Raw genomic sequence first — 24,488 nt, 5'->3', positions numbered from 1 at the left:
TTGTTGTTGTTGAAAGTAATACATTCCCTCAAGATACAAACCATATGCTGCTTTACAAATATTTAAAAAAATAATATATATTATATATAAATGGCTTCATATCTGCATTTCGCAGTTTACGCCTTGCCGTCCAACACAGACAGTCATGATCAAAGTTGTCTGTCTGATGGCATCCCCTGATTTGTATATAAGGGCGTGTGACGAGACTTGATGTTTTGTACTTGACATTGACTGGCGAAATATTAACACTCCGCCCACATAATAGACACCACCGACTCAAAAACGACTCAAAACTCTAAATGGGTAAAAGGTATCCGCTAGCCTAGCCAGGGGTTATATGTGACGTCATCGTGTCGTCATAATAGAGTCAAAACATGGGCCTTGTCATTCACCTTTCGTGGTTTTACCGGAGTTTAATATATCAACCAATTCTGCTGGAGTTTTTAGATTTATATAAAAGCTAGTTCATCTGCGTTTGTTATTAATTCTTGGCACTCGTCCTCTCCATCTCGCGTGCGCGCTCTCTCCACCTTTGTCTGTCTGTCTGTCTGTCTCTCTGAGCTTTAAGGAGAAGGAGAAGGAGGAAAAGAAGAAGACGAAGAAGAAGAAGAAGAAAATACAAGGGATAAAAGGAAGCAATCCTCTCCGCTGCATGAACGACGGTGTATGTTAATTGATTGGTAAGTGATCTTTGATCTCTTGGTACAATTTTACGGTATCGGTGTGATTAAAATATTGCATGGGGATATATGTTAGCAGTAGGTTGTGGGGTGGAAGTACTGGTGAGGGGGAAGGGTAAGGGCTACGGGGTCGCTACCATTAGACGATCGGTGGGTTGGGCTGAAAGAGGTTTTTTTTTACCAGCAGTGGGTCAAGGGGATTAGTGAAATATTTGTTGAGGTAAAGTAGTACATCGACGTAATTCACCAGAGGGAGAAAGAAGTATCGATTGGTAACATAAATTTTCTATCATAAATGAAAAAAAAAATAAGAGAAAAAAACACTTACATACAAAGAAATGCTACAATGGTTCGAGACAGGCGTTGAACAATCCAGCCGCAAATAGTAACATCTTGTGATTAGTGAAATATTTGTTGAGCGGTTATGGAAGATAGTGGAGGGCGTTCTGGACGTATAGTGTCTAAAGATCTATGGCTAAAATATCTGAATTTTGTTGTCAAACTTGTTTGTTGATTTCAAAAAGTATAGGAAAGCGTTTTTTGCAGTACTTCATGGAGTATTGTTAAATCGCTTGCCGCTGTATGTACAGTGTAGTATAGTTTTTGCGAATATTATAATAGCACAAAGATTCGTTTAATATGAACTGGAAATATACCGCTATAATCAACAAATAAACGTCTTTATTGTTACAGTTTACATTTACGGATGTTAGAACTCGGCGAAGGAGAAGAATGCATTTAAATATAACACATATTGAGCATCAGTTTAGTTGATTTTGATAAATTTTCGATATTCAAAAAGCCAAAAAAAAAAAAAAACCCATTCCATGCAAGACATTTCACAACCTTGTTCATCGTTCTTTTCAATTTATGAAAGCATGTTAACATGTTAACATTTGTAGTTTTGGAAAAAAGGCGTGGTTTTTGCGTTAATGCATGATATGAAGATTAATAATAATGTGAAAATTATCTGCGGGACGAAATGTAAATAACGTCAATAATGTGAATGAAAATAGTTAATTTCTGGATAAATAACGTCCATCTCTCGGTATTGAGTTTTGTCGTTTGCATTTTCATAAATTGTTATACATCGTTATATAGGCCTATACGTTTGGGTGATACCAATTTGATCAGGTGAATTGAGCAAAACAAATATCATACCTGGTGTAAATGTGACCAAACTAACAATAAGTACAGACAAAACGCATATATATCCTAGAAAATACAGGGAAATGGAATGGTACAGGAAGTGGCAATATTCTACACATACATAACAGATGTTAGAACTATAATTATGAAAGTGATTTGTACGATGGTTTAAACAACACAAACACGGATATACTATATATGGCGATATCAGGAGGACTTTGATATTTTGTTTAACGATATCTCCTTAAAATGTTTGGCTTACAAAGAATTGTGATGATAAAAAAGTTCGAATTTACTAACAAACATTAATGTAACATACGGTATATGAATAATGTGACATATAAACAAAAATGTGACATGTTACGCACATAAAACTAGGACATATATAAGAAAGATACATCGCGGGATGTTGTTAATGGTTCCGAATCACATGTGAGCAATGTTTCTTCCACTGTTTCAAACTTTCAGAGAAAGTGGCTCTAAAAAGTGCGGTTATGTTATTCAACATTTACTAATATCGGTGACAAATTTCAACTTTCATACTAAGAAATTCAACAAACATAATTATATACACTTCTTAACTCTATATTATATAAGTAACGATTTAAAAAAAATTTTTTGTTAACTCAAACGTATTTTCATGGTTGTCATTTGCGCTACGTAATTTGGTACGATATATTTTATCAGTAAAACTTTGCCTAATGTTAACACCGTCATGTAAGGAGACCCGAGTCATAAGAAAGGGGTTAAAATTAAGTATTTTATAAAGGTATAAAAGAAAAATTGCAGGTGCATATTTGACTTTTCGTGCTCTTTAATAACTTTACTTAAAGATGATATATATTGACCTGAATATGCAGCTGATTTCTAATGGTTAATATAAAGCCTGATGGGACTGATTGTTGTTTCTCGCACACCCAAATTCTCGTACCCAATTTTTGCTCCTTTTATGTTATTTTCGCTGCACTCTTCCTGTTCATTTCCAGGTGTGGGCATCCAGGGGTGGGTGTACACCCCCCCCCCCATTTCTCATCGAAAACTCACGAAAATAGTAGTTATTAACTAAACACCGGCCGAAATTGTCACCTAACTATGTCTCAGAGCGAACGAATTTGACGTCTGAAATATATTTTTTTTCTGTATGGGGGAGGGACCCACGCTGTCCAGGCCTCCCTCCATACATGGTAGTTGGCTTCATCGACCAGACTATCCACACTCCCTAATTTATTTAAAAAATTCATGGAATACAATCTAAGATTTCTGTACACTAAAGCGCGTTAAGTTCACTCTAGGTTAAGTTTGTTATTTTCTCCTCCCCGGTTAAAAGTTCATCGGTTACTGCGTGTTTTACGACATCAATTATACAAACGGAACTTTGACATGAATTAAAGTCACGTGAGGTCCTGCAGAGGTTATGGATATGGCACATGCTGTCAATAGAATATATTTAAATATATATATTATCATTAATGTATCAATCATGACTTGTGATCAACAATTTGTAAGGATTCAAAAGTTATGACCCCCCCCCCCTAAAAAGAAATGGCAATTTGTCAACAATAATCATACCATGATAAATTATCAGTTATATCGTCAAAATAGAGAAAGTTCGAACATTTAGAAATATATGAAAGAAAAAATAACCTCGCAAGTTGAAGGCGAAATGAAATATGGATCACAGCTTTCTTAGATGGTCTTGTCAACCCTTTTTCACCACGGGGTTTCACAGGGTCCAATCTAAGCAATAGGAACTGGAGACAAGAACATCTTTAATAGGAAAAATTTATTTTAATATTTCCTATCTGGTATAGATATACCGGACACCATTACGGAAGAAGTTGAACGCCTTTTTTTGTGCTTTTATCCAGCCTTAAAAATGTGTAAGTTCATAAATACTTTTAAAAACGGTACCCCCACCCCCTCCCCCACCCCTATTCTGGCGTACCATTATATTTGTCTTTCCGTCGAGGGAAACATTTTTTAACTTAGAATGATAAACACCTCTGATAGCTTCCACAAAACCCAGGTAAGCAAAAGTTAACAATTTGTAGGCCAAGGGTCGCCGAGATATCACCTATATCGGGAAACAGTTGTTACTAATCTAGTAATAAAAGCTTATATGTCAAAGTCTCTGAATATATCATTAACGTTCCCTGGTAAACTGGAAGTAAGTTCCCAGATCAGCAGAGCCGGGTGGGTGGGTGGGTGTATTATAAGATGATATCCACCTCAGTAAACTTTCGACCTTTTTCTTGGACTAAGACATAGCAAAACTATTACGGTTAGTTTTCGAAGTTCTGGTCTGGTCTGGTCGAAAACGAAACCCACCCCCCTCCCCCCAAAAAAGACGCGAATTCAGCAGACAGTGAAATAGGTCACATGGAGTAAACACGCCATTAATTTGTCCCTGAAGAACAAAACAGCAATCATCCATTTTGATTGATCACGTGATTTCTAATGCGTGCAGGTAACTTCCTCTGACCAGACGAATTGGTCAATCAATATACAAATAGAGTTCACGGAAATGTGATATAAGATAATCCTTAGGGTTTTAACAGCAAAAGCAGCCGGCGCATTTGTGGTGTCTTTGACCTGTAAGGACCGGTCAAGGGTCTCTTTGCAGGAGTGTCCACGATTGTCGCAAGAACAGGTGGAGGTCATGGTCAAGTTGCTGAGATATGCTGTCTGTAATGATATCATGAAGCTAATTCGGAGGAAGAAGAAACAAGACAGGCATAATACACGGTGCAGGATTTTTCACAAGTTTTTTTTTTGTTGGGGGGGGGGGGGTTAGGGGGGTGAGAGGCATTGAGGTATGCAGCTGTTAGGGTACCCGGCCAACAACTCTTTATTTATCCAAACTGCTGATATGCAAAGTTCTTGAGCGGTGTTTTCCGTGGATTTGGCATTTCTGATTTGGGAAATGGCAAATAGCGTTTTTTTCTGTATATATAATCCAGCGCTTATGGCCGAGATTCACGTGGATAGGGTTTCAAATAAGCTTCAGTTGGGATTTGAACTCATGAGGAATACTATGACTTAACTACATATGTATATGTATTAAGTTTTATAACTATCAAAATTCTATAGAAATATTGTTTTCAAAAAGTGAAAAAAATATATATATTTATATGTATATGCAGCCTTGGTTTAAAGTACATTGTTTTATAGTTTTCAAGAACACGTCTGCCGTAGTAAGTTGTCGCTATTCATATTTCCTGTTCATAGATTTGTACAAGCTACGTTAAATTTAGAAACATATGTTCTTCATTTCCACATTCACGTTATCATTCATCTGTCGTTACATTGTACGTGTGTGCATGAAATACCATACGGTATATAGCGTAAGTAGCCTAGATAGTATAGCTCAATTTGTATTTGCACGCTCGAAACCAATCGCGCGGGTTTCGTTGTTTAATCATTCGATGCAAATAACACCTGTGTTATTCCCCGTGTTGGACGGTAACGAATGTATCAGTGCTTAAAAGATTCATGACAAAGGGGCATGCAGAGGGTGTATATAAAAGTAGAATGACCCACAAAACAACAGCAGTGTTAAATGAGTTATGAATGGCAACCACAAATGAACTTCACTAGGAAGAAGAGCTTCCAGGGAAATTTACAACTTATAAAGTTTGCCTAGAAAGCAAAGAATTGAATTTTGATTTTTTGGAATATATATTTACAGTCCTGCAGTGCTCTGACAACAGAGCTATATACACCATTGCGACCTCCCCCTCCCCCTTCCCCAACCTACCCACACTTACCCTTCCCTCATGTTGGTGGCGATACGGTTTTAATTATTATGTTGCTGAGGGTGCTAGTCCTATTCAATAATATCATGTCATATATCCTTGTGACCCAGAGATTCACACCCTGCTTTTCCTTTTTCGTTACTCTTTGTAATTTTATTTGTAAACATCATGTTGCATCAATTTGATCTCAATCTGATATGTCCGGCTGTGAGTCATTCAGGAAATCGGAAATCGATTCTTGTTATTCATCGAAAATAAAAAAAGAAAATGAAAAGAGAATGAGAAATTGACGGTCCAATAGTTTATTAATTCATTTTCCATCATAATTGGAAGAATCAATTACTTGGCCATGGTCATTAATATTGTAAAACGACTGACTTTACAAGTTTACCACATGTCATCATTATGAAGTACAAAACATAAAAAAGACCCATTTACTATATATGTGTGCTCTATAATTCGTTGACAACGTATAGGCCTATATATCTTTTCTCCCGCGGATTGCACCGACTTTCATACAAGTATTTCTGATATAGTGCTTAAGAATATACTGACATGAGTCAAATTTGAATTGAATCGATCTAGGCCTATATTTTACATTTCCACGTGACCTTGGTATGTGTAACAATGCAACAGGATTATAGTTCATTGCGCAATTTAGTGCAATATTTATAACAGAGAGAAAAGAACATGATTAGTCACTTTTGATACTTTATACCTCAACAACAGCTGGGATAGAATTCTATGTCGACGTGAGATGGACCAAAGGGGAGCGGTACCATCCCTCCCCTTTGAGGAAATTTGGGTAAAAAAAGGGGGGGCTGGGTGGGTGGTGGATGGGGTTTGGATGCAAAATTGTGGTATATTTCGCAAGTTTGAAACACTGTTGAAGAATTTTCAACTGTTTAGCTTGTATGGCACATACATGTTATCTTTGTACGTACGGTGCGCTCAGATAATTTTGGTAATACGGCGTCAGTCAGTGGTGGGGGGGGGGGAGGAGCGTTGGGGGCGGGGGTTGATCTCCCCTTGATTTTATTCTTGGTAATGAAGTTTCGCTATATAAATATAATTTTTTGCGTCCCTGATTACGGCATACATAATTTCTTTCAGTTTAAAAAGGTTCTCTGTAATCACTATAATACTGTGAGCTCTTTAAGACATTTTTACCGGCCTAAATCGTATTTTATATTTATATATTTTATATCGTAAATTATATATATATATATATATATAATTGAAATCATATGAGTTGTAAAATCCAGAACAGTAAAAAAACTTCCAGCCTCCACCGGGATTCGAACCCGGGCCTCCCGCTTTGTAAGCGGACACCCTAACCAACTAGGCCATGGACGCTGATTGTATGTCCAGAGGTTCGAAACCGGTAAGGAAGGTCGTTATTCCAATGTATGCGTTTGTCACCTGGATATCGAACAATACTAGTTCTGTGTTTGGTGACATATTTGCCTTACTCTAGAGATCAAACATGATATATAAATATATATGTATTTATGTAAGGTTCGCTGAACTGTTTTTCAAAAGTACCGGTACTTCTCACTAGGCTAACATCTGGTTTGTGTAGGCTACATGAACTTTCTGAATGACATTCTATTCTTATTCTTCTTCTACACAATAGTGATCTCTCAGACAATGGCTTCTTCCCAAGTTTCGAAGTGGTTCTTCAAGACTTACTGTTGGTGTCTGTGCATAGTGACGTTATTTCCGGGATGTGTATTCACATGGGTTCATCGTGAAACGATCTTGAACGAAATACCAGAAGTGGAGGGCACAGTCCAACCTGCCTACGGAAGTGTTGTTGTACGTAACGAGTCGCTATATCAATACTTAGAGGCGCAGGTGGAACCGGTGGCAAAAATAAAGGTAAGCCCCCCCCCCCCAACATCATCTTTAGTACTGATGATATAGAGATTCCTGGATGCCATCCGACTTGTAGTAAGAGTATACAGCATGAGTATGAGTACAACAAGATGAGTACGGAGAACAACATCATGACTATGAGTACAACAAGATGAGTATGAGAACAACATCATGGGTATGAGTACAACAAGATGAGTATGAGAACAACATCATGGGTATGAGTACAACTGTATGAGTACGACCTGATGAATATGAGTACAACAAGATGAGTATGAGAACAACAGCATGAGTATGAGTACAACATTATAAGTACGACATGATGAGTACGAGTACAACAACATGAGTATGAATACAACCACATGAGTATGAGTACGACATGATGAGTATGAGAACAACATCATGAGTATGAGTTAAACAACACGACTACAAGTACAACAACATGAGTATGATTGCAACAACGCGAGTATGAACACGACATGATGACGAGTACAACAATATGAGCATGCGTACAATAGCATGAGTATATATGAATACAACAACATGAGTATGAGTACGAAATGATGAGTATGAATACAATTAATATATATCCCTTGGTATGTTCTCGAGTAAAAGGTTCTATGTGCGAATACAAGTACTTCAAATTGAGCTGCTATACCCGTCCGCGGCAGCTATTAAGATATTTCAAAAGTAACCCGAATACGAGTATAGCTACATATCTATGAGGTAGAGTAGTAGTACATGCAGTTATGCGTCAATATGACTATGAGTACGGACATGCTATAAGTCTGAGATATGCTGTGATAAATACCCCCCCTCGCCTCCCCCACCGCACCCCACCCCAGAATAAACAGGGAGACGAAGCAAAATAAATCTTTTCAGATACATCATCGTGTAACAATTTATGTTGTGAAATGACTCCCTATGCACATTGTAGGTCACGGTTGCATTTTCCCCCTCACTATGTGGGCACGCGGTCGTGGTCTCGAAGAAAGATTAAATTGCGAAATATTTCGACTTTATCAAGGCTACAATCATTTTTTTATGAAGAAACATCAACATTGCTAAATATGAATCTAAACAAAAATAACCTCTTTTATTATCATTATTAGTTTTGTCGTTGGCATTTACATATGTAATATTAAAAAATTATGTCAAGATCCATCCGGCGAACTAAAGCATATATATATGGGACCCCTACAAGTCAACCCAGAGTGCCGCGTTAAAAAGTTGGAAGGGTTGCGTCCCTTGACATCTGACCCTGTACCGAAATTATAGTCGATTGTAAAGGTTGTTCCCAGCGGGTCACCTATTCAGACGATACCTATTCTCTCCTCTTGAGGATTCTTCTTTCTCTTCAATACGGAACCTTCACAGTATGACATCCCCGCTAAAACCAACCAAAAATTATCTCTTTCTGTTATAAACATATTTTTAGATGAAATAATTGCTACGGGGGGTCAGGAAATAGTGTAAGGTGCTGCGCATTACTCTATATATATCTTAGCAAACTTGACACAATAAATTGTAACTAGATAACACAAAAACCAAATGAAAGAGGTTTCATTCAGTCATTCTATTCCTTTTTTTTTCAAGCGAGAAATCACACAGTTGATGATGATATTTGTTTGTTTTCGCCGACGGAATCGTTTTAAGGTTATTCCACCTGGGAGTTTTCCCGTTTTCTGTTTGTACCACAGCCTGGCAACAGGATGTATAAGTATATGTTATGTTACAGCAGTGGTTAAAATGAATATTCAGTGGCGTTGGATGTACCCATGGTAACACCCACGTCCGCGTGGCGTGTATCCCTGCAGTAGTCCAGTCACTGAAATTGATGAACCTTAGATACTAGACGGGTAATTTATCAAAATTTTAAACTGTTATAGAAATACAAAATGGAATAACAACAGCGTTCGTTAATGATCTATATACATAACAGATCATATTTTAATTTTTATTATTATGTTAGGTCAAACATAAATAAAGGCTGTTGTAAAAACAACTTAAGTTTCGCAGAGAGCACTTACAATGAACTATATCGTGTAGTAGGACTGTAGGCCTAGTTACTCCAGGGAGTACATGTTATGTTATTTAAAACTCCCTAGTTACTCTATTTGTATCGTCACATGCGCGGTAAGAAGACCGTCTACTTGGAATCGTGACCTAATGAAACGACATTTGAGATATTTTTGACGACACACCACGATGTATGGTAAATATATTAATCTGTCTATACATACAATGCTAGATAGACCACCTAAACATCTTTCCTGAAGTTTTGAGGGCTATCGAAAGAATGCTAAAATATTTCCTTGTGTTTGTTGTACGTCTGACCGGTATTTTTAAATAAACGTCTAACAAATCATACATACCATTGACAACAGTTGCATAAAAGGTAGGTCACTAAGCAATTTACCAAGAAAAGTGGAGCATTCAAGTTTTCTTTGTCAAATTGTTAGGTATCGTCTGATAAATTAATGTTCAAATCTCTTCGCGGCTGGTTTCTGCTACAGACAACAACATATTGAAAATTGAGGTAAACCCCATTCATAGAATTGAGTTATGTTATACTTTGTGGTTCAAGTTTTCAGGTATCAGGTTTTGATTTAGTTTGTATCTTTAACTTGCTAAATAATGAAGAGCTGCTTCTTGTGGTTTTTCACATGTTTTACCAGCTATAGATTAAATAAGCTTATAACTTTCCAGGATTGTTCAGAGAAAATCAAATCAGAAACCATCGTCAAGTCATTTTATATTCTAAGAAAAGTGTTGTAAGTTGATCGGGATTCTAAATACTTTTCAAATTAAATTTTTCGGAGGTTCTCGTCAAAAAACATGCATTTTCAGACACTTGGGTTTGGTAACTTACTAACTTAGATAATGATTCATGTTTGTGATGGGGGAGGGGGGGGGGGGGTGAGAGATGGAGGGGGGAAGGGTGAAGGAGGCAGATCTATGTTCAGTGGTGCTGAAAATGCCACCTGTGGCGGCACCACACACCAGTGTAAAAATCAGTGTTAGTGAAAATTATTTGGAGCTCCCCCTAACCCCCTCCTCCCATTATACCACGGTGTGCAGAACCCCGAAGATACACTGATGTTTGCGGTAGGATTAATGCTTCTTGTTGAAGTTTAAGTATGTGTGACCATATTGTGACATTCTATAGCATATTTGGTAGCAATACTGATGTGTCAGCGGTATATTTGCCGCCAAATTTAGCCAGTATGATCAAAAAGGTTGCTAAACAATGACACATTCTTAAAAAGTCATCAAGTGGAATGATGTCTCATCGAGGGAAAATACATTAGGGGTGGAGTTGAAACACTGGAACAAGTATTCATACGAATAAACATGTATATCCATTCAGCCTGTTAAGTGGGCGTAACGCTAATACTACTATACAAACAGGATAATAAAACAACAATCAAAAAGGCTACTCTGTATAGCTGGTAGATGACCTCACCATCACCTTCTATTATCAGCCTACTTGTCATATTTAACGATGTGGTGTTGATCCATCTTGAAACCCCTGCTGGTTAACAGGGTACCATTGACAGGAATCCTCCAAGCTTGCGTGCGTGGTTGATCCAAATAATTAAGATTCAATGAGCATTGAGAAGTTAGTACAGGTTACTAGTACTTGCTTTATTTACACAAATGACGAAAACTTTAAAAAATCGACAGGTAGGTTTGAACTGCGTGAGATTTGTGACGTTTTTGTTTGGGGGTTGGGGTGGGTGGGGAGAGGGGGGTCGCTTTATCACTAAATAATATTATTTTACAGATTAAGCTGGTCATTGTGAAATAATGATATGCCTAAAATGAAAAACTAACCGATCTAGCATATATATATATATATATATATATATATATATATATATATATATATATATATATATATATATATATATAGGCTACATGAACTTTCTGATATACATCACCTTCTCTTATACGCGCTATATATATAGGATATACATACGCTATTTATATACGCTATATATATATATATATATATGTATACGCCCTTTCCACATTCTTGTCATTGTTATACCTGCTTCCGAATATGCGTATGACACCCCGGACTACACCATATATTATTTCAATATATATGGTTTGCACTTTGTAACCTAGCAACCCATTTGGTTGTCAAATTACAGCAAAAAAGACATCATCTAGACAAACAAACCAAAGCAAGAATAAAGAAAAGACAAGATAATAGGAACCAAAAGAAAAATTTAAGAAAAAGTAAAAACGATGGCGTGTCCTTGCGCCTATACTGAGGTTTAAAAGTACACACACACACACACTAACACATAGAAAAACGCATGCACCCACACACAAAATATATGAAGTTGCTATTTTAGTATACTACTGTGCAGTCATATTGCATTTAAGAATGCTTTAAACATTAATCCGTTTTACCAATAAATATTGAGATAATGGGCTCATTGTACCAGACACAGTTCACATAAATGTCAAAACCAGATTCAAGTGCCATAGATTATTATTTGTTTTGACGGATTCCCTCTTTATTTCTTCTTCTCGATTTGATTTACCAATTTATTGTTCTATAGAGGTTCCTTACACAACACTGACAGCTTTACCCGGTTCAGGACCCCCCCTTGGCCTTTGAATATCTGGATAGCACTGTTGCATAAAAAATATACCCCTTCATCTTTCACGGTTCTGGAAAAGTGGGTGAGAAAAACTGAGCCAGATTAGGACACGTAAATAATAATGTATATATGTAATAAAATATTCGGTTCACTCGTTATATTTCGAAAAGGCCAAATCACTCTCCACCAAAAGCAAGCAAGGAAAGACAATACAAGACAGGACAGTAATTTAGGGGAAGACCTTAACGCTTTCATTTCAAGCGTGTGTACATGAGACCAGTGCATTTCTTGTATCAGATACCCCCCAGGGACGTAGCCATAGGGGGGAGCAGTGGGAGCAACTGCTCCCCCTCACAGTGTCGAGAAAATGTTAAAAACTGTTTTTTTTTTGCATGGTACTTTGTCAGTGCTCTTTTGATCTTGAATACTCCCGTCAGCTCGTTAACTCGATTATAATCGTATTAACACTCAGGCCTAATGATTCAGCAACTAATTTGGCAGATGCAATTAGCTAAATTTAGCCTATAGCCTATTAAAAGCCTACAGTTGGCAACTGCGTAATAAAATATAGCCTACCTAACCGCACTCGATGGAGTGTCACAAACTGTATGCACAACGACGACGACAACGCGCATGCGTTCTCATCCTTTCTATAGAAAGGATGAGGAATCATATATGATTCGCCATACGTTGTTGCGCGAACAGCATGGTATGAAGCTATAAGGTAGCCATCGACACCCCTCCCTTAGACCCCTCCCCCATATCAATCACAAAGTGTGCTCCCCCTTCCCCACTTGTAAATTCCTGGCTACGTCGCTGGATCCCCGAAGGTCCTTCTCTCCCTCTCCCTCTCTGAAAAAAAAGATTTACCATCTTGTTGGAATCCCAAAGCACTACAGTCTTGGTCATATGCTAAACTTATATTGGATAATGAGTGGAAAAATATCTGCAGTGTAGCACATTATGATGGTATGAGATTGATATGCTGATACTTAAAAGGCCCTCATTTTTGGTTGAAAAAAAAACACACAAAAAACAGATGGTTACGCAGCACGATCCGCACACTCTACCCATTTCAGATTGAGGTGCGATATTGTGTGTGTGGGGGGAATGGGAGGGGGGTGGGGTGGTAAGGGATCGGGATTGTGACATTTCTTTACCTACTCACTATATGTGTGATTAAATAGAATGAGTGTAGCCGTGACGTCACAGGACGAACATTTTGATTTGCTTGATACAGTATCATATATGACACACGCATATGTAAATTAATATTCCGGTAAAACTAATATAATAATGTTACCATAGTGATAACTACTACATTAATTTTATTAAAATTATACTCTGATATTAGTACAATATGATGTTTTTATAATAACAGGTATACGACCATATCACAGAGTGAATTTATATGCTACTAACGTAATATTACAGTATAACATTGCAACAGTAATAGGCCTTCTACTACAGTAATATAACTACAATAACAATGATATTCATATACACAGTGGTAGTAAATGATAAATAAAGTAACATTACAGAAACATACCAACAGCATTAAACTGACTAATAGTTATTGTAATACAGTATATAATCTTACAACAGCAATGATGACAGTAATATAGAGACCTTTACAATACAGTATTATATTTTAATTATCTCACTACAGTAATTTACTACAATAACATTATACTGTACTATATTAATGTAGTGATGATATTGCTGTAACGACAGTTGCACTATACTACAGCTGTACTGCAACACTACTGCAATGATACTATACACACACTAAAGACTTTGGTAGCACTGCAATGATACAGTAACTCTCATATACTGAACGTTATGTCCATGTTCCCAAACATGCAATATTGCCAACTTGTCACTAGGCTAGGCTAGAAATGCGTTGCAGGTCAGATGGGAACATATACAGGCTTCCAAGAAGTTCACCACAAGAGTGTTAATAGAGGTTACGGAGGGCAAATAGAGGTGGAATGGCAGAAAACATCTTCAGAATTTTGTTCGGGTCACATTTTCTGTGATATCTGTTTAGGGAGACAACTGGTTAATGACACGCCTCGACCTTAAATTGTCCTGGCTTGCTTTTCCTACTACGTTGCACGCAGTCATTACATCTCTCACTGAATCAAGACTCACACGGAAGGAAGTATGTTTCATCTTGTAGGGTTCATTACAAATAATCTGCCTTCTTTTCCCTTTAAAATTATGAGTTTGTTTCCAATTGCTTAAAGCTTTCGATAGTATAGCAACAGGCATGTACTATATTTCCCTGATCATTATCATTGCAACGAATAACTGATATCCCTATATACGAACACTCTCAAAGGGGAAGGTCGCGTGCACACTCATTTAACACAATGTAATGTGTAATGTGTTACTGTATAGCCGCAAGCGGATTACTGTTGTAATGTCGGCTCTTTGTAATATCTGAGAGGATTTCCCCTCGCAGAGCGCTTTTGTCCTTTTTCATTTTCAAGGATGCTAAAATCCACCAGCATAGTTTGATGGCATTAATCGATTTAGAAATATAGATGGCAAACTCTTCAGTAAATACAATATTAGTCTGTGTCAATAACAAGGTGAAACCCATATAAGTTTTTAAAAAAAGTTTTAAAGAAAGCCGTTCTAGAAACCAAAATCAGCATGCTTAAGGCTAAGCTATTTGGTATTTATATTGATCATCAGGTTCTGTTGTTTATCTTAGAAACGAGGAGATGAAAGCTGTTAAGATAACAAAGCTGTGTTGTGTCACCTGTAAGGTGTGAAAGGACTGTGATAAACTTGATCTTCATTACTTAACTGTAGGACAGTGTAGGCTCATGTCCCAATATATATATATATATATATATATATATATATATATATATATATATATATATATATATATATATATATATATATATATATATATATATATATATGTATATATATATATATGTATATATATATATATATAAATATATATATATATATATTTTAGTTTAGTTTAACAAACGTACTTCGCTCTTTACAATTTGCGTCTGCAGTAGCTGTCTATAACCCGACCTTCAAATGAGCTTGCTTCATGGATGTAATGCATCCCTGGTAATAGTTGTATTTTGAAAGGTGGTACTATATTAACCTCGGATAATCTCTAGGAAGTAATTAAGTACTGGAGAGACATTTTACGCGTACAACAGCATGAATACCCAAATATATAGAATAGATATTATAGATGATATATAGAATTCCTCTTGTTATGATAACGAGTACAGGGGGCGTTCCTGGGTGGGTGTGTTGGTGTGTACACACCACTTTTCAACACCTCTCCCCACCCCCACCCCAAAAACAAAACCCCACATAATAATATAAGTATTTATCAGTAAAACCCTTGCGTGCAGACCTAATTATATGACTAATTTATAACATTAATATGCCCCAGAATGCACCATAGCGAGTCTAAGTTTGCTTCTGGGAGAGACCCCCCCCCCTTCTGCTGACACCCCTATATTGGCTTCAATGACCCCATCAGGGACATACCCTAGCCTTTTTACAATATTGGATCCTCCATGAGTGAACCCACAAGACACTAAACGCGGCTTACGATTATACAGACAACTATATGCTAGATTATATACGGTACGAGATATAAGAGTACTGCAGACTTTCTATAACATCCTGCTAGGATCGAAACGTGAAGCCATCTAACTTTTTACAAATTTTCATACACAGTCTTTTACAGTAAAGAAGCAGTTTGCTTACATTTGTGTTTATTCTCTCTCTCTCTCTTTGACAACTATAGCATGGATTTATTATACATTTCTGGTATTGAACTGAGAATTCTTAAATGTATAAATTGAAGGTAAACTGGCCACCCATACAAGTTTCGTGAATCAGAAGTTATACATCTATTTCTTTGCAGGCGCGTAGCGAGGAATTTGCCAAGGGAGGGGCGAAACTGTATGCAAACTACCAGAGCCGTAGATACGGCCTTGCAAACTATCTAAGCGTAGCGCCACAATTGGTTGGCGCAAAGCGTACAAGAAAATTTGGGCTGAAAATGCCTCCCAGATCGCTGGAAAAGGCACTTCCCAGGCCTTGTAAGTTGCATCTTAGCATTTTCCTTTTGAAATTACTAGCGATATAATAAAAAAAAAAAAAAAAAAAATATGCTCAAGGAGGGGGGGGGGGGGCGCCTGTTTCTTTGCTATATCAATGGAATCATAATATGTGTTAGGAATTACAACGATCAATATCTTCGTACTTATATTTTTCATTTGACAGCATATCACATTATATGTTGGTGTCGTTGAGTATAGCGGGGAAGGGCGTTGGGTGCTGGGGAATGGGTGGGAATGGGTGGGTATGGGTCAAGGAAGGAATGTTACAGAAGTTTAATATGATTTGAAACAGGGCGTCCAGTTTGCTTATGTCGTTGATCTATACAATTCGTTCACACCTCCGAAGTTTCCCGAAGTTTTCAAGGTCCGTTCTTTGATAACAAGTTTGTTTTGTACCCTATATCGCATGTTTTGGATAACGAAATCTGGAATAAACTTAGTAATAAAACCCTAATAAACAAGATCTTGTTTGGTGAATTACGTACATCCGCTGTTCTATATGTGATCTCAGGGTGGTATGGTTCATGGAAATTATAATGATTGAATTACAGTAATTGCACGCGGCGTGTTGCAATCACATTCACTCGAAGCTGTTGTACTGATTTATCTCTGTTTATTGATATGATCATATACTTGGTTATTACAGTTGTTGTCATTTTAAAGCAGACATCTCGTGCTGGTCCAAGTGAAATCACTGCCGAAGAATGATTTTTGACGTCATCACATTGTATCTGATTGTGACATTGTGATCATGACGTCATCTGCTGTAATCATTCATACCGGTGTATGTATCCAGAACCCCAACCAACATTTAGAGCTGAAAAGATGACAACACGTCAATTCCGGTCACATTCTTAATAATACTTCTTGTAAATGTGATAAATTTGGAAAACCATACAAATAAAATTGGCTCCCTACATGCTACATGTTGTCGTATATAGAATAAATGATTTGGAACAATATCTGAGAAATTTTGGAATTCCAGCAACAACGAACCCCCCCCCCCCCACACACCCCCACTCACCAACTACTTGTATAGCCGACTGAAATTGCGGCCGTAGTCTACATAACGTTATATAAGCGCATAATAACCATCGAACAATTCATACATAGTCTTCTCCCGTTGAATGTGACCGAAGTTGTAATGACGTCACTTCTGGTCACCGTTCATAACGCTCGACATCGCAACACAGAGGTCATATAGTTGTGGTTGTAATTGTGACATCTCAGTATCATTATCATTTGTCATAGAAATATACACTCAAGCCAGGACCCGACACCGGCATTCAGTAATGGATACAAGTTTTCATGAAGCAAATCCCTTTAATAAGTCCTCAAATCGCAAATGTTAAGGTCACTCTAAGAAAACTTCATCCCGATATGAAGTCAACCGTTCATTCACGTCGCGTCCTGTGGAATCCATGACATTGACACAGCATAATCATTTACGTGGGTATACTTACAATTCCGTTTAGACTGATAAATACACCTGTCTTTATAATCTCCGCCGTGAGGGGAAAAAATGGCGAGTTGATGAAACATGTTATAATGTATTACATATAAGTAGCCTTGTCATATTGTTACCTCCCGGAGAGAGTTGAAGGTGGCTTCATTCGGTGTTATTTTATGCATTACAACTCAATCAGTTCTTGAATATTTTCTTTCATGATAATAAAATATATCAATATAATATAATATATGTATGTATATATATATATATATATATATATATATTTATAATATATTCTCAGTCCGTGTTTTCCAAACGTGAACTTCTACCTTTCCAGCTTACTGCACGTAAAGTTCAGTGAAAATGACACCGTTCTACGCAATTTTCATATCAATATTCATTATTGTTATTGAGTTATCTGTCTTTAAAAATGTTGAGCAGAATAAAATTCGCCAGATTTATTAACGAGTCTCGTAGATTCTACAAACTTTAATCAAAATTGCAAGCCCGCCCAACAGATCATGCGCCGATCAAATCTCTCTTTTTTGTTTACGACCGTTAGTCCTTCGCCTAATTTACTTTCGTGGCTAGCCTGTCTTAGGTCCCTGTTCTTGTATCTTTCTCTCGGTCTTACCGGTGTAGCTTGCGAAGTTGTGTCATTGCAATGAATAAACAGTTATTTTCGACGTTTCCTCCGTGAAGTTGTAAAAAGTGGATTATACGAGTATAGGACTGCGTTAAAATCTTTATCGGGCCGCATGTGTAGACTATTTTGTGTACACGTTATGAACATGCTGTCATCGGCGGTCGCAGTGATTTTACGGTAAATCGTTCGCGCCATAACGGCAATAGAAAATAAATTTCTTTCTTTCGATTGCGACAGCTTTTCTCCTTTAAACTCACCTGGCCAGAGTGCATTAAGAAATAAGAAACATTGAATCTATACTTCGGAAGTTTTATTTTCTCGAAATACATCAGCAAACACGTAATGAAACTTAAATTTACAATATAGAAAACGGTCAGGAAATTATAAAGCTGTATTTATTGTTTCCTCGTGTTTATTTAGGTCATAATTGGTCATATTGATCTGTAAAAACAAGTAAACAAACATTGCTGAACTGCGCTTATCCGGGAATATACTGACCTAGATCAACACAGGTCATACAAGGGTTCAGAATATCTCGCTAATTAACTAATTATTTGTTTTTATAAAGAGCAATTAATAGAATCTATTAAAGCAATGAAAACCGTCCAACCTCCACAATCGTCGGGATAGTCGTACCCTGGCATTCCATCTATTTATTTTTGGATGCCCTATAAGCTGCTTGGCTTTAGACTCCTACGTAATGTCCATTTATAGTGAAAGAAGACCAAGTAAAGGATATGGTCGAAGGGGGCGTCGCTATATCTATCGAGCATAACCGTACTAGTCCCTTTTTGTTATTTACTTTGCTTAACTCTATAGGTATATCAAGTACCGAATTAAAATTAGATGATTTGTGTAATCCTACATTCGGATTTTAATCGATTCAAATATAGGTCGGTACATGTTTACCGTGCCAGTTGATACCATGTGTCGACGTTCTACACCAGACACGTGACGGGAATTAATAATGAATACAATATGGAACCCTATAGTCTAAATATGAGCTGTGCCTGCTTTTGTCTTTTTTAATGTATTTGATTAAAATCATGAGATGAAAGACAGATAACGTTCCAACACGACCGAGTAACATCCATCGCGGTGTAACATTAGACTTTACAAAGGTGTAACAGTCAGTCCAGGCATGCACACAGTACGGTAGCTCTTATATATGCAAACAGATCAAACAACTGGAATCTATTGTAACCTTGTAACAACATGTTTTCCTGCTGAGATAGAATCATATGGTACAGAAAGGTACCGTACCTGTCATCCCGTGCACTGTCCTATGTTTACTGTGGGGTGGAACTTTACAATGCTTGTCTATACAGGGATAGATACAATGCTTGTCTATACAGCGGTGTGGATAATTCTAACGGACGGTGACGTTTAAAGGCTGGATGGGGGTGGGGTGGGGTGGGGTGTTGCTTTTAACGTTCACTGCTGGTTTTTCTCATGGTACATGGTTTATTATGCATTGCCCTTGCCCAACGGGGGTAGGAAGCTTCCAAAAAAATGGGGGGGGGGGGCACACAATCCACATTCCTCAACCACCACTCGTTATGCTATAAACAGATACACACCGGCCATATCACTTAAATATATATGATGTGTTAGTATGCTATTAATACTATTATGGTGCACGTGACTCTATTTAAAATGAACAAAGGCTTAAGATATCCAAAAGACAGTTCCTCATCAAAGGGGCATATTTTATTTGCCAGTAGGTCACATTTGCTATTTTGGAAAAAAAAGTAGGGGGGCACGTGCACCCATTGCCCCCCGGCTCCTACCCCCTGTCATTGCCTATTTATACAGGGTGCAGAACGAGCCCAATGGCCATGCAATACTATATGTGGGGGTGAGGGAAGGGTGACGTATAGCTGATACATAATACCACGGGGGAGACGCACATGAATGACATGTTTATAACTGATAGAAACGTAGTGGTGGCTATGGCGAGCTGCAGCTCGGGAAACGACAAACTCGTAATGTTAGAGGAGAAAAGGGAAGGGATGGGAGAGGAGAGGAGGGGAGGGGATTGGGAGCGTTGCTAAAGCCCACTTTTGCAGAACACACATCCATTATTATATTATTATATTATATTTAAAACATTTATTGATTATTGAATGAGTTATGCAACCAATGCCTTGTTTATACGGATAGTTATAACCCCGTACCTTATTTCCACGGTGACCTGGAGTGATGTTTCTCCATTAGTCAGCTGTTATACACATTTGCACCCATAGTGACCCATTGACCAAGGATTCCATCAAGGGACCTATATGTCATGTACCATAGCCTTTATGACAATTTCAAGTCAGGTTTGCGATAGAAAAAAGACGGTTCTGAAATTGGTTCATCCTCTGGGTATAAATTTGCTGAAATTCTGCAACTCTTGGACACCTGGACAGATCTTTTATATTAGTGTTCCTATCGTCAGTGAAACCGCGCCCCTACTGTTAAAGTTAACATGATTTATTTTACGAAGAAAATATAATAGATATAAAGGAAATATGGATTTCATCGTCTGAAAGTGTTTACTTAGTACCATGCAGTAGTCCACCCCCTCTCAAAATGTTCTTAATGTTCAGCTTTCATTTCTGATAAAATATAAACAAAGTTTCCTCTAATTCTTTTTGTTAGGAGTTGTTTCATTTACAATTATCAATTATTTATAAAGTAAAATACTGATATTTTATTTGTCTTCTCTTTTTACGTCTTCTATTATCTACATTCTTATAGATAAAATGGTTAAAGTCAGAACTTCGACAGGCAGTTTATTCGTCAATAATGTCGTGCGCAGCCTGACAATGACTGTAACAAATTTTAGATAAATAAATTCATCCTTTTCTTAGTAATTTTTTTGTTAATACGAGTGCCCCTTTCTCCAACATATTCTTTTTAAACTTTGTTTGCAGACCTTACATCCACCAATCAAAAAGCCACCTCACATCATATTTATCCTCGCAGACGACATGGGATACGCAGATATTGGTTACCATAACAACGGTATTAAAACGCCAGTTATTGATCGGTTAGCCAGACGAGGAGTTAAGTTTGAGAATTACTACTCGCAGCAAATATGCGCACCATCTCGCGCAGTTTTACTGACCGGAAAATATGTGGTAATCATTTTTCTTGTTTGAATTTACTTTCTCTGTTTTGTGCATAACTTCTTACACAATGTTTTCCGAATAATGTCGATAATTGCTCGAGATACATTTACTTATGCCATCATTAGCGAGTTTATCACTACACATTGGCAAGTTAAAGAAGAAAAACTCTTCTAAGACGCAATACTTCCTTATCATCACTACACATTATTCCATCGACTTGAACTTTGAGGAGATCAATTTACTTATATTAGAGCAAAATTGTTAAATGTTGTATCTAATTACCAATAAAATCTTTTCTCAGAAATTGGAAAAGCACATTAGTAGATGAAGCTATACTCGTTACAATGTGCCAGCGCAATGATTAAAGTGAGAAAGCCTTTACTTATTTCCAGAATATTTAAAATTAGTAAGTAAAATCCAATTCTCTATTCAGAAACCTTGCCAATGACAAATATGAACGCGAGATGTTAATTATTATTTTGAACGGCACCTAAATGCTGCCATACATAGTTGCGCGTGGTTGTCTCAGACAGGATGACGAAATGATGTTCATGTTAACACATTCTTGGTGCTCCCAGGAAATGGAAACGGTTCTACGGATACCGAGGGTTTCCCAGTGCACGATCATTATCTGTCTATAGCGTATCAGTGAAAGTCAATTTATTTCTTAAGCCATCGGATCAAAACTATGTTTATTTTAAAACCGATCGAAGATGAACTTACATTGGCCTCATCGGTTGCGCTATTAACTCCTTATTAGCGCAAGGCGAAGTATAAACGTCATATAGGTGTCACACCACTATTAATTGCTCCTATTGACTTACACACTAAACTCGTCACTTTCCAAGGCCGCTAGAGCATAGATAGAAGTTTTCAACTGACATGCCCTACCCACGTTATGATAGCTAATGGCTTGGGCTATCATAAAACCATTCAACATTTGCCACCATGACTGTTTAGGTTTTGAGCTAGAAGATCTCAAAGGTTAGAATATTGCTCCCTATCCCATCTGCCAGCTGTCTCTGCGGATCCTTCTTGTTTCACCCAAGATTTTCTAATATACCTTAAATCACCTGCACCTCCAGATGTTTTAGACCATCAGTAGTTTATTTCATCCTCTTCAACATCCAAGCATCAAGAATGGTGAATACTCAGAAAATGCCCCGCCCCCAAAAAGAAATCAATATAGTAGGTCACTTTAGGGCTATTTTCCGACAATGGTTAACCTCTTAGGCGGGCGTGCACTACTCTAATTGTGATGTGACACCCATAGATAGCGGCTGCATCGAGATAAATGAGTCTGGAGGATTCATGTCAGTTGGGCGCGCGCGTACCATGCATGGAGGGTCATGTGATGTGTTCCGGGGTGGTACCAAACTGATATTTCTCTGTAGCAGTTCGAGAATAGTGTTAGTGACTTTGTGAAAGATTTGCACCAAGACGGATCGGACATGGTAACTAACGGCGTAAGAAGGTACTGGTACTTCATAGTTAATATGCTAACGTTAGACATGATGGCCCAGAACAAGTACAGATACATTGGGCTTGCAGCGGGAAATGTCGATGTCTGAAGTGTATTTCAAGAACGTTTTTTTTGTCGAAAAGGATTGTTGAACTGGACGTGTTGCTGTGGGGAAATGTTAAGTTCAGTGCAACCACGGAGTTCTCCATGGAACAGAGCCTAAGTGCTGCTCGACGGGAATATATCTATCACGTTAGGCTACAGGCACGGTTATTGCTAGGTAACGGGTGTCGTCTGCTGCTCTAGCAGGCATACACATTTACGTACTAGTAGTAGTAAGTTGAGTCTCGTCTATCCGACATGCTCAGTGATTAACCTCCGCCACGTATCACGATCTTGCGCAAGGTTTATTGCTTCTTCGAAATTGTGAATATTAACATTTACGTACTAGTTGGGTGAAATCATCATGCGTTATGGGGAGAGTAATATATTAGTACCACCCTGGAACACATCACATGACCCTCCATGCATGGTACGCGCGTACGCGCGTATTTACTGTGTGATAGTTTCTCCAGATTCATTTACCTCGATGAGCGGCTGTACTTAAAATATAGAGGGCGTTCCTTACAATCAGGAATTCAAATCGTTGCACGTCAATAATTTGAATAGATTTCTAATCTATGAACATTGAAATGAATGTCACCATGAACAAGTCAACTCGCCACATTTATTGCGACAAGAAGGTGATATGAATCGCCTAAATATAAACAACATTGAAATGTTCTGCATTTCGCGACAAATGATACATTGGCAACAACCGGCCCTGACGAGAGGGAGGCCAGTATGTGTGGGGGTGTGGGGGTGTGGGGGGGGGGTCGGAAGTGACATAAATACCCCAGGGAGCCGACCTGGTGATCGACGCTCTTTTCATCTTGAAACAGAGGGCGTGTTTTACGGTTATTCGACATAATTTCCTTCATGATGTAATAACATTGGTTTTCCTTCCATAATCCTGCAGAGTCACCACAAGTTAAGTCATAACATTAATCCGCGGGATTCAGTGTGTTTACCGTTCGAGCACCATCTCCTTCCGCAAGAGTTAAAGAAACACGGCTACAGTACACATATCGTCGGCAAATGGCATATGGGGCGAAGTAGCTGGGAATGTCTACCGGAGAAAAGAGGATTTGATTCATTCTTAGGTAAAAGTTGTTTACGTCATCACTGATATTAAGACGGCTTGATGATAAATCAACATCGATATCCATCGATATAATTTATCGATACTATTATTATTATTATTAATATAATCAGTGTTTTGTTAGAGATAAATACTTATAGTTTGTATTGATTCGATGAATCGCTCACCCATATCAATCTCCCTATTGTCTAGACCGCTAATTATGGAAGCCAATTAACGTTTTATTAATTATAATTATTGTTTTTCTTAGTGAACACCAACAAAACCACAACAATATCATGGAGCGTTCAATTGGTATCAAGATATATTAGGACTGCATCATAAACATTTCCTTAAGTGGCAGCGATCATTGAATTTAGCTAACGTGCCAGGCTGAACCCTGGTTTGATCATTATACTAAATGTTTGAGAAATGTTG

The 24,488-nt window shown here is 37.7% G+C and overlaps 1 protein-coding gene and 1 non-coding gene across 2 annotated transcripts in view; one reads left to right on the top strand and one right to left on the bottom strand.

Moving 5' to 3' along the window:
• The first annotated feature begins 205 nt into the window (after positions 1-205).
• Positions 206-24,488, top strand: part of LOC139981017 (arylsulfatase I-like) — a 40,206-nt gene continuing 15,923 nt past the window's right edge. The window contains exons 1-4 of the mRNA XM_071993119.1: positions 206-680; positions 7,221-7,465; positions 21,211-21,417; positions 23,889-24,072. Coding sequence (XP_071849220.1) covers positions 7,235-7,465; positions 21,211-21,417; positions 23,889-24,072 — 622 coding nt within the window. The 5' untranslated portion in view covers positions 206-680; positions 7,221-7,234. The remainder of the gene's footprint in view (positions 681-7,220; positions 7,466-21,210; positions 21,418-23,888; positions 24,073-24,488) is intronic.
• Trnac-aca (transfer RNA cysteine (anticodon ACA)) lies at positions 6,868-6,940 on the bottom strand. Its single transcript has one exon. It is a non-coding gene; the product is annotated as a tRNA-Cys (tRNA).

This window comes from Apostichopus japonicus, chromosome 15 (genome assembly GCF_037975245.1).
Source record: "Apostichopus japonicus isolate 1M-3 chromosome 15, ASM3797524v1, whole genome shotgun sequence".
Taxonomy (NCBI): domain Eukaryota; kingdom Metazoa; phylum Echinodermata; class Holothuroidea; order Aspidochirotida; family Stichopodidae; genus Apostichopus; species Apostichopus japonicus.
This window is presented reverse-complemented; position numbering and strand designations above follow the sequence as displayed.